The 12,589-nt window shown below is 46.1% G+C and overlaps 1 protein-coding gene across 1 annotated transcript; it reads left to right on the top strand.

Moving 5' to 3' along the window:
- Positions 1 to 2,387: 2,387 nt before the first annotated feature.
- On the top strand, positions 2,388 to 9,295 carry LOC137429521 (uncharacterized). The gene is made up of 8 exons (XM_078768762.1): positions 2,388 to 2,514; positions 2,757 to 2,898; positions 2,994 to 3,168; positions 7,430 to 7,653; positions 7,793 to 7,864; positions 8,035 to 8,204; positions 8,497 to 8,757; positions 9,019 to 9,295. Exons 1-8 carry the CDS (start codon positions 2,503 to 2,505, stop codon positions 9,166 to 9,168), a joined length of 1,206 nt encoding a protein of 401 aa, XP_078624888.1. The 5' UTR covers positions 2,388 to 2,502; the 3' UTR covers positions 9,169 to 9,295.
- Positions 9,296 to 12,589: the final 3,294 nt, after the last annotated feature.

Genomic DNA, 12,589 nt, shown 5'->3' with positions numbered 1-12,589 from the left:
CCTGGCGAAGGCGCACCTGAACCCCTAGCGATGCCCTTGGCGTTCCCCTGCACCTTCGCCACCTCAGCAACGGCAGGGACGTCCACCTGCGCCCCGACTTTGCACGTCTTGGCCCTGCTTCCACGGCTAACATGCAAACGTGAACTTGGCCCGGCTTCCTCGGCACACCCCCTCACCCCAGCCATAAGCACCTGATACCGCTCGTCCTTCACCTAATAACAAATGCAAACGTCAATGAAAATGCAGAACACGTCCAAATTAATGCAAACATCCGTGCATCCACCGATCCTTCCCGTCCGTCCGTCCATCCAAGCACACACTGAATACATGCCATAAATATGACACGCACCCACGCACATAATCATCAACAACAATAACTCACCGTCAGCCCATGCGCCGCTTTAAGATGCTTGTCAACCCTGTCGACAGCCCTCACACACCCGTCCACAGGGCACTTCTTAGTTCCCCGAAACCTAACACCAAAGTTTCAACGATAAACATGACGCCTCCCAATACATATGCTCCCAAGGAACACATGCACACAACGATTAAATAAAAACCAACGACAAACGCTAACCCCGACGTACGAACACGCACAACTACACGTACCTGCATGCCATGACCATTAAACGCAAACAGTTTCTTCAAACGTCCTCTTTTCAAAACACCAAATGAGTGACCAAATGACTAAGTGACCACAAACAATCCACTAAGTCAAATGCGCACCACCAAACTAAATGGTCTCTCACAGGCGTAGCATGTGCGACAAAACAACAACATGCCAAGTACACATGACATTACCCGTAGCCTTATGCACTTTGCCACGCCCATTAGACTGCACGGTCAAAAACTTTGCAACCACCTTTTCCTTGAAACGCTGAGAATCCTCCCACTGCGTGCCTCGTCACACGACAAATCATCATGGACACGCAAATGTCGCTCCATCCCTCCACATTGCCGTGCAACAGGACCCCAAAATTCCTTGCTTCTTTGTCTGAGGAGCAAAACACAGACACATGGACAAACCATTTATTACCGACACGTCCACTCAACATAACTACATCGCGCACGCACGCACGCACGCACGCACGCACGCACGCACGCACGCACCACTCCCTTGACAAACGCAAAACCAATGAATGCACAAAAATTTCCCCTTGCCAAAATCCAATCCTACCAAAAAAAACACCCGACTCCAAGTCCACGCACAACCACGACGACGTCGACGACTACGACCCCCTTTTATCAGGTCACGGAAACAATCAGACCACGCACGACATCATAACATGTTAGACCAGCTCATTGCAAAGATCACACCGTGCATTATATTATAATATGTTAGATCACGTCACTCAAAAGAATCAAACCGCCCACGACACCAAAACATGGTACACCAGCTCATTAAAAAGAGCAGAACGTGCATTACATTATACAATATCACATCAAGTCATTCAAAAGACCAGGCCCTACACGACATGATAACATCTTCGTTGCAATTCGACACCTACCAAATTTCTTGTGTACACAAACCGTGACGAAACGACTGCCTTCACAAGCGCTACCTCACTGCTTAGTCAAGGACCACAACCCGAACTTCTCCCTTTCAGTTTCCTATGAAACACCAGGAGCTACTTACAAAACGTCCCTACGAGAATTCACACGTCACCTACTCACCGGAACCCAAGCTATCATTATCAACGCAATATTTGTCCTTACATACAGCACAATAGACCTTCGCTCACTTCTGAAAGTAAACCTGCCCTCAGGGACGTCAGCATTCCTCAAAATTTCTTCATTTACTCTTATAAACACCATTAGCAAGTTGTAAAAATATGACCATACCTGCACGTGCTTTATAATATAAGATATATATCCTTCCTGTTGAAACCAGGAAACCAAAAACCAGGCAAACGCCATGATAACGATAACCTATTCGTACACGTTTTCACTGCGGGCAAAAACGCCTTGGGAAAATGGGATATTACTAGTATTCTTATTATTTTGTAGTAACATTAACAATACAGGATCATTAATTTTGTTTGAAAAAGCGTCTTTGGAAAAACGCCACGATGAAGCTAACAAAAATATGGCTGGACACCTCACCACGCACATATTTCCGGCCATCGCGGGGAAAACCCCCTCGGATGAAAAACCCCCGTCGCCGATGACATAAAAGGATTGCACTACAACCACCGTTCATTATGTAACCCTCGTTCATTCAGTGTAATTTTTTTCAACATCACACAAACAAGACAAAAGTCATTTTCACTATGACGATTAACGAACACTTATTCTCGTTTATGCTGCTAACCCTTAATTCAAAAGCGGGTGGGCACAAAACAAAGAAAGAAAGGAAGGAAAAAAAACCCATTAAACAACAACCAACAAGGAACACTTCAACTCCAACTCCAACTCCAACAGCGGCACAGCGCCCACACCAACATTCCTCAGGACACAGGCCCAGCGATTCGAGTACTTCGTCCATACCTTCAAACAAACAACATGCCTCTGAAAGTAAGTTGATCCTTTCCTGACCTTTTACGCAATGCTGATAATGCAATCTTTTCCTCAAAATTCGTGCAGCAAACCAACATGCGTTGACGTGTGCACCCGACAAAGTCTTCGGCGCTATTGCTTCCGAGAGGCCTACACTTACACGCCATGGGCCACGTGCTGCGCGCTGCGTGCTGCGCGCTGCGCGCTTTGTCCCCATTAACAAGTCCATTCACCACGTCGCTTTCACGTTTCCTTATCAGGACAAAGACATGCAGCTTGCCCGTCATCTAATACAACAACTCAAAGAGCAGCAACACCTCTTCACCTATGTCAAAGATAGGTATACCCGAATTGAAAAATGGTACGCTGACAAGCGCGCCACCGCTCAACCTCCACCTGACGGTGAGTAAACCATTAGCAAGTGCAACAGCAATTACATTTATCCTGCCTTGGTTGTCATGGTTATATGCAATGAATTATTACATACCTATTTACAGTGCAACTATTGAAAGAATACATGCGGTATATGTGTGGCACATTCGCCAACGCCAAAAAACGAGAAAACACCAACACCACCATTGCCCATGTACGCCTATTCCTGCGCCATATGGCGGGCAAACAGGACATAGGCACCTCGATGCTCTTCTTGCAGGAAACCACCAAAATGCGCTCGTAAGTATGCATAAACCCAATTTGTTATAAATGTTCATCTTTCATTAATCATACACTTTCAAAAATCCCCCCTTGCCCCTCCCCCTACCCTGCTAAACTCCCCCGGTGACCCTCCCCTCCTAAACTCCCACCTTGCCCCTCCCCCTTCAAAACTGCCCCCCCCCCCAACCCCTTCCCTTTCGAATCTCCGCCCAACCATCCCGCCTGGCTCCTCCCACCCCTCCCGCCTCCTTCTCAAAGCTGCCTCCTCCCCACTTCTTCTCCCTTCTATGTCATACCTCCACCTCCCCGAACCTTCTACTTGCCTCCTCCGCCTCCTCCGCCTCCGCTCCTCCTCCTCCTCCTCCTCCTCCTCCTCCTCCTCCTCCTCCTCCTCCTCCTCCTCCTCCTCCTCCTCCTCCTCCTCCTCACCAAACAACCCCTCAGACAACCCGTCACTGTGCCTCATGCCATCACCATCAAACCTTTCATCCTCCTCATCCTTCCCTTTCTTGTAACTCTTCTGTAATCTCTGACACTATCAATTGCTCTTCCTACCTCCCCCTGTCATCCTTCATCGGACCATACGCCTCCCCTACCCTATACTATACTATACTATACTATACTATACTGCACCCAATGGTCCCCCTCTCTCCTCATTAACGATATGCACCTCAAACCCGATTGATCTCGACATTCGGGTTGCTTCTCACAATCCAGACTTCATCTGCCTAACGGAAAATTACCTCCTTCACCATGTCTGTGATTCCTTAACATCTCTTCCTGGTTACTCCCTCCTCAGCTACGATACACCTGAGCCTCGTCCTGGTGGTAAGTTGCCTATCTTTATCAAAAACCTCTTCCTCACGCTCCTTGCACTACCCTCTCTCCACCCCACCCCCAGGAATACCTCTGCCTATGGGTTCCTCTCCGCTCCAACCCTTTGTTCATATCTCTCCTGTACCGTCCTTCAAAGAGTGATGACTCCATTTTCATTTACCCGTCGGATAACATCGAACAACTTCTATCAACTCATCCAAACTCTTTCTTCCTCATATGTGGCGACTTCAACTATCATCATGCCAGCTGGCTGGGTGTGCGTTCCTCTCTCACCAGCCATGGCACCTCAGCACAGGATTTCTTCGACTCATTGGGACTGACACAATCTCTCAATTTCCCGACCCGGATCTCAGTCAATGTAGTATGTTCTCCTCTGCACTTCCTTATGACTAACTTCCCTGTAAATGTCTCCTGCTCTTCTTGTACTCCAATCGCTTCTTCTGATCATGTACTTGTGAAAGTCGACATCTCTCTGGCCATTCTCAGAGCCTCCTCACCACCGACGAGTCTCCCATCTCTACTGCCTCTGACATCAATTCTTCCAAAGCAAGGAGCTCTTTTTTTTCTCGTCTCGTCTCGTCTCGTCTCGTCTCGTCTCGTCTCGTCCTCGGGTGTCTTACCTTTCCTCCCGTCCATGGTACACTGAATTTTGCCTTCAGGCAATTGCCCTGAAGCAACTTGCATTTGCCTCATGAAATACACATCCAACTGAAGGCAATCTCAGTTCCTTCCCCCAAGCTCGGAACAAATGTGTGTCTACCCTGAGGAGTACCAGGAAGCACCATCTCTCCACACTTAAGATTGAACTCTCAAACCTGTCTCCTTCCTCCGAATGCTGCCGACGTCTGGGCAAATCGGTTTCTCTTATTTCTTCCCCCACCGCCATCCCCTCCCTTACCTCAAATGGCTACACAGTTGACACCGACACGTGACAACGCCTAATGCCTCAACTCTGTCTCTGCCTCAAAATCTTGTGTCCCAACCCCATCTCGCTCTGTTCCCACCTATCCCAGTCGAACCCAACTGCTCCTGGACTCTGTGTCCTTGTCACCTCACAAGGTGCACCAGTTTTTTTTTTTTGCCCAACCTCAACTCGGATTCGGCAACTAGACCACACGGCATCACCCCCACGGCTCCTAAAATCCTCCTCTGCGGCTCTAGGTCACCCTCTCTCTGTTCTTGTCACCCTCTCTTTTGCTCAAATTCATCTGCCACCATCTTGAAAATCAGCCAACATTAATGCTTTACACAAAAAAAAGGGTGCAAAAACAGATCCTTCCAACTACAGACCAATCAGCCTGCTTCCAATTATCAGCAAAGTCATGGGATCCATCATTGCTTCGCATATCAAATCCTTCCTCTTCTCCAATAGCTTCATCTCTGATCATCAATTTGGATTCATACCAGGTCATGATACTCTGGACATGTTGCTTCTGCCGTCTCAACAATGAATGAAGGTCCTCAATGCCAAACAACACATCAGACCTGTCTCACGTGTCTCACGTGACATATCACGTGCCTTCGATACGTTCTGGCACCCAGCTCTGCTCACCAAACTCTCCTCCGATGGTATCCATAAAAATCTCCACTCATGCCTTGCACACTTCCTCTCTGGTCATAGACAACGTGTGGCCCTCAATAGATTTCTCTCATGTCGCCTTCCTGTTCTGCCTGGAATTCCCCAAGGTAGTGTTCTGTGCCCTGTGTTATTTCAGGTCTTCATCAACGATCTCTCCGACTCTCTGGAAAATCCTCTCCATCTCTTGGCTGATGACTCCACTATCTGCCGCTCCAATGCTCATGCCTCAGATCGACAGTCTACACACTCGTCACTCTCTGCAGACCTGCACAAAATCACAGACTCATCAAACAAGTGGAACATGTCTTTCAATCCTCACAAATGTCACACTCTTACAATGTCTCTCCGAAAGGACCGAAGGCAAAAACCCTCTCATCTACTTTCTCAACAATCCTCTGCAACAACTTCTGTCGCTCAAGCTTTTGTGTCTCACTATCTGCCATGATCTTTCTTGGGAAAAGCACATTTCCAAGCTGCCCCCCAAAGCCAGTCACCCACTAGCAATCCTCAGTCGTGCTAAGTCCTTCCTTGACACACCTGACCTCCTGAACTCCTGAACTCCTCACCACATACAACGCTTTCATCCACAGCCCAATGCAATACTGTCCCCCCCCCCCCCCCCCCCCTCTGGGCCGATGCTCCTGCCTCACACCCACCTCGAAATCCACGCTCTTGAAACCAAACCGTTCAGAATCATTGCAATCTCCTGCGATGAACTTAACTCCGAGGGCCTTTCACTCACTCACTCACTCACCGCAAACAGGTTGCTGATCTTTCTGCCTTCTACCGACTCCTCTCCGCCCTTGCTCCCCCAGCTCTCTCTCAGCTCTGTCCCCCAAATATTCCTTCGTGTCGCACAACATCTGCCTGCAACCCTCTTATGTTTAAATTGCCAAAATCTAGGCTCCCTGCTCACGTTCACTCTTTCATTCCCCTCTTCTCCCGCCTGTGAAACAAACTCCCCCACTCCCTTCAGGTCTTTAAAACAGCTGTTCACCACCATCTCTTATCTTATCTTATCTTATCTTATCTTATCTTATCTTATCTTATATCTTCCCCCATCCAAAACCTTGATCGTTTCTACCCCCGCTGATTCACCCCAGATGCACCGTTTTTTCGGTTTTTTGTTTTTTAATTCCAACCTCTTTCCTACAAGTCCTTACAGGCTTCATATGTTTTGCACCTCTCCCACCTCCCCCCAAGCCCTCCCCCCTCACACATTTCTCGGCATGTCCCTGCTCTCAAATGTTCTGTTTGTCTCCTTCCCCCTGTCTCTCCCCATCTTGTCTACCGCTGCCCTTATTCTACGTTTTGTGTTTCATGTGTCGCTTTCACATTTCTGTGTGATTAATGTTACCTCTTTCGCGAGCCTCCATCTTGTATCGGGGAAAAAAAAAAAGAAACAAGAAAAAAGAAAAAAGAAAAATCGTCGTCCTCAGGATCGCGCATATGACATCATTCACAACGTAGCACCCGCGAACAACTCACCCGATGCACGTCCCTCGCATTTGCAACCACCAATGAACACCCCACACATGCACATTGCCCAAAATATATCGTGCACACCACCACCACCACCACCACCACCACCACCACCACCACCACCACCACCACCACCACCACCACCACCACCACCACCACCAACCTAACAACAATGACAACCCTAACGAAAACGATACCCCAAAACCCTAACCTTCACATCAACATTAATGATGACAACGATGCTAATAATGATAACAACAATAGCAATTGCTTCACTTAGTGCTTGCGTTACTTTTACTTGTCCTTTTATTGATGACATTGCTTTTATTGTTTCACTTGCTCGTTTGGTTAAATGCCCTTCCAATACTTTCACGTCTTTAGATGGTTCGACACCTTACGAAGCTCCGGCAAGAAACCATCCACGATAAAGAATCATCTCTCCTCGCTGAGCTCTTTCATGAAATTTTTAAAAGCGGCACAATTTCCCCGAGTCAAATTGACGAGCCAAAATTTCGACCACATTGTCTTCATGATCTCGGCTTTTCAAAGAGAAATGAATCCTCATGTCAGAGTCCAACACCAACAGCGCCTGGAAGATGCACGAGGTAAGAAACATCACCCAAAACGTACGCGTAACCTATTCCTCCATCCATCTCAGGTAACGATCCTTTGCTTTCATGACAAATGATATACCCAAGCACACCGCCAACAAATAATGATACCTCTTTTGATTCCTTTTCACAGACAAATTGATTTCCAAACATGAACTGCGAACAATAGTGCAAAAAAGCACAATGAAAATCCCTCAACTTCTTGGTAAGTGATGACGACCCTAGCAAATACATTTGCCCAAACATTTCTGTACACTCACTTATTCCTCCTACAAGTCACATGGACGACAACCAACCATGCCAACCTACCTAAGCCTAACGTGACACACATCAATTGTTATTGCTGACGCTATCCCTTTCATTTTTTTTTTTCAGACCAAATCAAAAGCAACCCCAAAAAACCAGCACGCAACATTGTCCGAATAATCGGACTGTTATGTGCCCGGCTGCTCATCAAAAACGGCCACAGAAAAGGCGTCATGACAAACATGACCCTGGACAACTTCCGCAACGCCACAAGGAAAGGCCCATCACGATTCATCCACGTAAGCATACGGTGTGCATTGTCCAAGCCGAACTGCATTTCATCACCTAAACAAACTAAGCCGTATCCACAGGACATTGTTATTGCAATAATGCAACGACATTCATACCGTCACAACACTTCCTTTCCAAATCAAGGCACATAAAATGTGTTCGAAATTTCTAACAATGCACAACAAAGGAACACTCCCTCAACAACCAACTACGTCTGTCACACACACATCACATCGTCCAATCACGTCTTATAAAAGTGTACTGCACCACCGACACGATCCTTCCCAATTTAATTTGCAGGTTCCCGAACACAAAACCGCTGCCCACTTCGGCAGGGCCACGGTCACGTTGAGTAGCCAAGACCACAAATTCATGTGCATCTTTGCAAACATCAGACAAAACTTACCGGGATTCAGAGACCAAAAACAACAGACCTTCTTTTTCAATAGCAGAGGAAACCCTTGCAAAAATATGTCGAACCTCTTAAGGGCAGCATCACAAACCCTGGGAATGAAGACCACTTTGACGGCAGGTGCAATACGTACGTCCATTGCCACGCACGTAAGTACAACACCTTGTGTTACACAATTACCCATACACCATACACCATACACCATACACCATACACCATACACCATACACCATACACCATACACCATGCCATGATCGCAGTTCCACTACTCTCACATGCATGCGCAGTTGCGCACTTTCCCTTTCCCTATTGTCAACACCGATCGTCACTAAGGTGTACACTGCAAAAAGGATTTTCATCCTTCCATCTGCAAATCTTTTCATGCCACCCCTTCTCTTCCTTACACCTAGGTGACGAGCAACATCAACGAAAATAAAGCCAAGAACGTGGCACACCACATGTGCCACTCACGTGCCACTCAACAGCGCCACTACATCGTCCACAATGACGACGAACACCTGACGGCGTGTTCCACAATCCAACAACAACTGCGACTGTAAGCGAGCAATAAAAACAACTCACCGATCCGACACACAATGTACGACTACCCCTTTGCTTTTATTCCAAATAAACCTAACTACAACTGCCACTTTAAAACTACTGCAATTGATGACCCCTTTACTCCACCTACCCACATTCATTAAACATCCTTTGTTTGTGTTATCCTACCGCACAACCCCCTGGGACACACACACACACACACACACACACACACACACACACACACACACACACACACACACACACACACACACACACACACACACACACACACACACACACACACACACACACACAATTATGACATCAAAATTTAAACATGTATATATATTATATTACGAGTCAGTATTGCTTGTTGTTATGCATGTGCGACGTCAAATAAATTGCTGACACAAAAACCATTGCTTTTTTTCCTCAGGTGTACAACATATAAAACTAGTCCAAATATCCCGTCATTGCACCATCCGGCACGCCCATTTTAGGTCGTACGTGCTAAACCTCAAAACCAAAAACCCCAAAAAATCTAATAAATGCCCATTGCACAATTCAAAAATAAACGACAGTTCTCACACATTTCCGGTGTACGTGTATTCCTCAGTATTTCGAACACTCCCCACAAATCACTGTGCTCCACATATATTACCTGCAACTTTCACATTTCAAACACAGGCGAATAAACGCTATGCTACCTTGCTGTTCCCAGGTTGTATATTCCTCCAAAACCCATGGATGTCCACGAAAGTGCAAATGGCAGCCCATTGTTGCAGTGCAAAAACGAGGTATCCCTGCAAAATTAGACCGCAAATTAGACCGTTGACGACAACAACCAAGGCTCAAATCAAGTACATGCAATTGCAATTCAAAGTCAGAGTCGAAACCAAGATCACTACAATTCCAAAAAAAATCCATTACATACCCATATCAGAGTCTCCCTCATCCTCGTGTCCTGTGTTACAACAACCAACCCCATCAAACCACACATTCGACCAAACCGACTTTATTCATAGGTCACAACAAACAACATCTATTTCTATACATAAACAAAGCCAAAACAACTCACCAAGCCGAGTAGAGAACCCCATATGAAGCCAGCACGACTTCAAATACTAGTCAGGCACGCCTACAGCATACTCCTCCTTATAAAGGATGCTGTGAACCGACTTGCTGATCCCTTCCTTACCCACAACCAATCACAGCCCTCATACCCATGAGCCAAACCACTTGTTCTAATTCGGAGGGGGTGCACAGCACAACGGTTGACAAACCACTCGTTCTAACTCGGGCAGGCTTCAAGGAAAAATAAAAGAAAGGTCACACACCATAACACCTCGTATTGCGGTTGCTATGTTTATCAATAAATCTCCTCCTCATCCGGATTGTCTTCCTACTGACACTCACGTCGTGGAATTTGAATAATTAAATAAATGAAATGTTAATAATCCAATGCCCTCACCAAATCCAAATATTTATGCACATGTTATTACCCGACGCATTTCACCTGTTACATTAAACATAGACACCGGAAGAAAAACGTCATCAATATGACGTCACAAAATACACCAACATACATCGAATATATATATTATATAGCCTTTCAAATGATCTTTGTACACCTTATAAGAAATAAATTCATATCGTTACGGTGTCTGACCATTCTTTTATTCTTCCTACCACCCCCCTCCCCATTTGAGTTCAACCAAATGGTTTGGCCCATGCCTATAAAGCCGATGATTGCCTGCGGCTGCAAGTGCAAACGCAGCACACCTGCCACCAACCTGATTCCAAAGAAAGAAAGAAAGAAAGAAACAAACAAACAAAGACAGACGTAGAGTGGCCATTTTTGACGAGGGCTCATGGCTGAGGACCTTTCCGTGTGTTTCTAAAGTCTCCAACTGCATTCTCTCCACCCGAAGGTTCTGTGTCACCAACCACTCAGCCCATCGCTGCACCTGAACCTTGACTTAGTGATTAAACTCTGCCTATTGCTGCACCTGCTTTGAGGCCTACCATTGTGGAACCTGCCTTGAATGCATTCCTTATTTCGAACTGTCGATGCACTTCCTCCAGGTAAACACTTTTTTATTTTTTATTTTTTATTTCTTTTATATACAAGATCGAGGCTCGTGAAAGAGCGAACATTAATCACACAGAAACACAAACAGACACATACAACAAATAACATCGGCAGCGGTAGACAAGATGGGGAGAGAGGGGGAAGGACACAAACACAACATTTGACAGCAGGGACCGACAGACATGGAGACATCGACAGAACTGTGGGAGGGAGAGGGCTTTGGGGGGGAGGCATGGCAAGGGTGGGGGTGGGAAAGGTATAAAACACATGGACACTGCCAGGACTTCCAGGAAAGAAGTTGGAATTTCAAACAACGTGCATGTGGGGTGAATTAGTGGGCGTAGAAAAGATCAAGGTTTTCCATGGCGGAAGATAAGAGATCGTGGTGAACAGCTGTTTTAAAGACCTGCAGGGAGGAGTGTCATTGAAGTGAGTGTGGGACTTTGTTCCAGAGGCGGGAGAAAAGAGCAATGAAAGAGTGAAGGTGAGCAGAGAGCCGACATTTCGGCACTTTAACCATCAGAGGGTGGCTGGCAGATCTTGTGCGACCTGTAGGAATATTTGGGGGGACAGAGCACAGAGAGAGCTGGGGGAGCAAGGCTGGAGAGGAGTCCATAGAACACAGAAAGACCACCTACCTACCTGCCTGCGGTGAGTGAGTGAAACTGCAGGATACAGTACCGCTCACACTCGTGTAGTCTCCATCTCTCCTCCTCGCAAATCTCCTGAAGCACCAGACTGTAGGTCCTCCCTTGGGACTGAGTACAAAAGCACCACCCTCCAACCCTGGCTCCCTATCCCAACCTATCCTCCCTATCCCTACCCTGGCTCCCTCCTCTCCCTATCCCAACGCGGGCCCGGGCAACTCGGTTGGTCCTCAAGTATTTTAATTACAAATTGGAGGTGCATAACATTGTGAATCAAAAAAAGACGGGTGAAACAAACTTCTATTGAACTTTTTCGCAATGTTTTTAAGCTACCCTCTCACGCTGACGTAAACCCGAGCTGCCTCGTCCCTCCCTGTCGTGCTGGCCTAATCTCATTTTTCCCTGTCTTCGTTCCCTTTTCTTTTACGTCCAGGAATATCTTTTCAGCATCATTGAATGCTTGCCTCGGTGTGCTTCACACCATGACAACATATATATATATATATATATATATATATATATATATATATATATATATATATATATATATATATATATATATATATATATATATATATATATATATATATATATATATATATATATATATATATTACTCATTATTTGCTTATCACCTATATTAATTTTACAAGCACGTCTCCAATTCATTCAATCTTTTAGGATTATTGTTTCACACTA

This window comes from Myxine glutinosa, unplaced genomic scaffold, assembly GCF_964187855.1.
Source record: "Myxine glutinosa unplaced genomic scaffold, kmMyxGlut1.1 SCAFFOLD_390, whole genome shotgun sequence".
Taxonomy (NCBI): domain Eukaryota; kingdom Metazoa; phylum Chordata; class Myxini; order Myxiniformes; family Myxinidae; genus Myxine; species Myxine glutinosa.
Note: the sequence above shows the minus strand (reverse complement) of the source record. Positions and strands in the feature narration are given on the sequence as shown.

Excerpts from the sequence above, each read along its gene's own strand:
- LOC137429521 (XM_078768762.1), top strand. Across the intron at positions 3,169-7,429 it reads GAAACCACCAAAATGCGCTC|ATGGTTCGACACCTTACGAA; the intron begins GTAAGTATGCAT and ends TCACGTCTTTAG. Across the intron at positions 8,758-9,018 it reads GTACGTCCATTGCCACGCAC|GTGACGAGCAACATCAACGA; the intron begins GTAAGTACAACA and ends CCTTACACCTAG.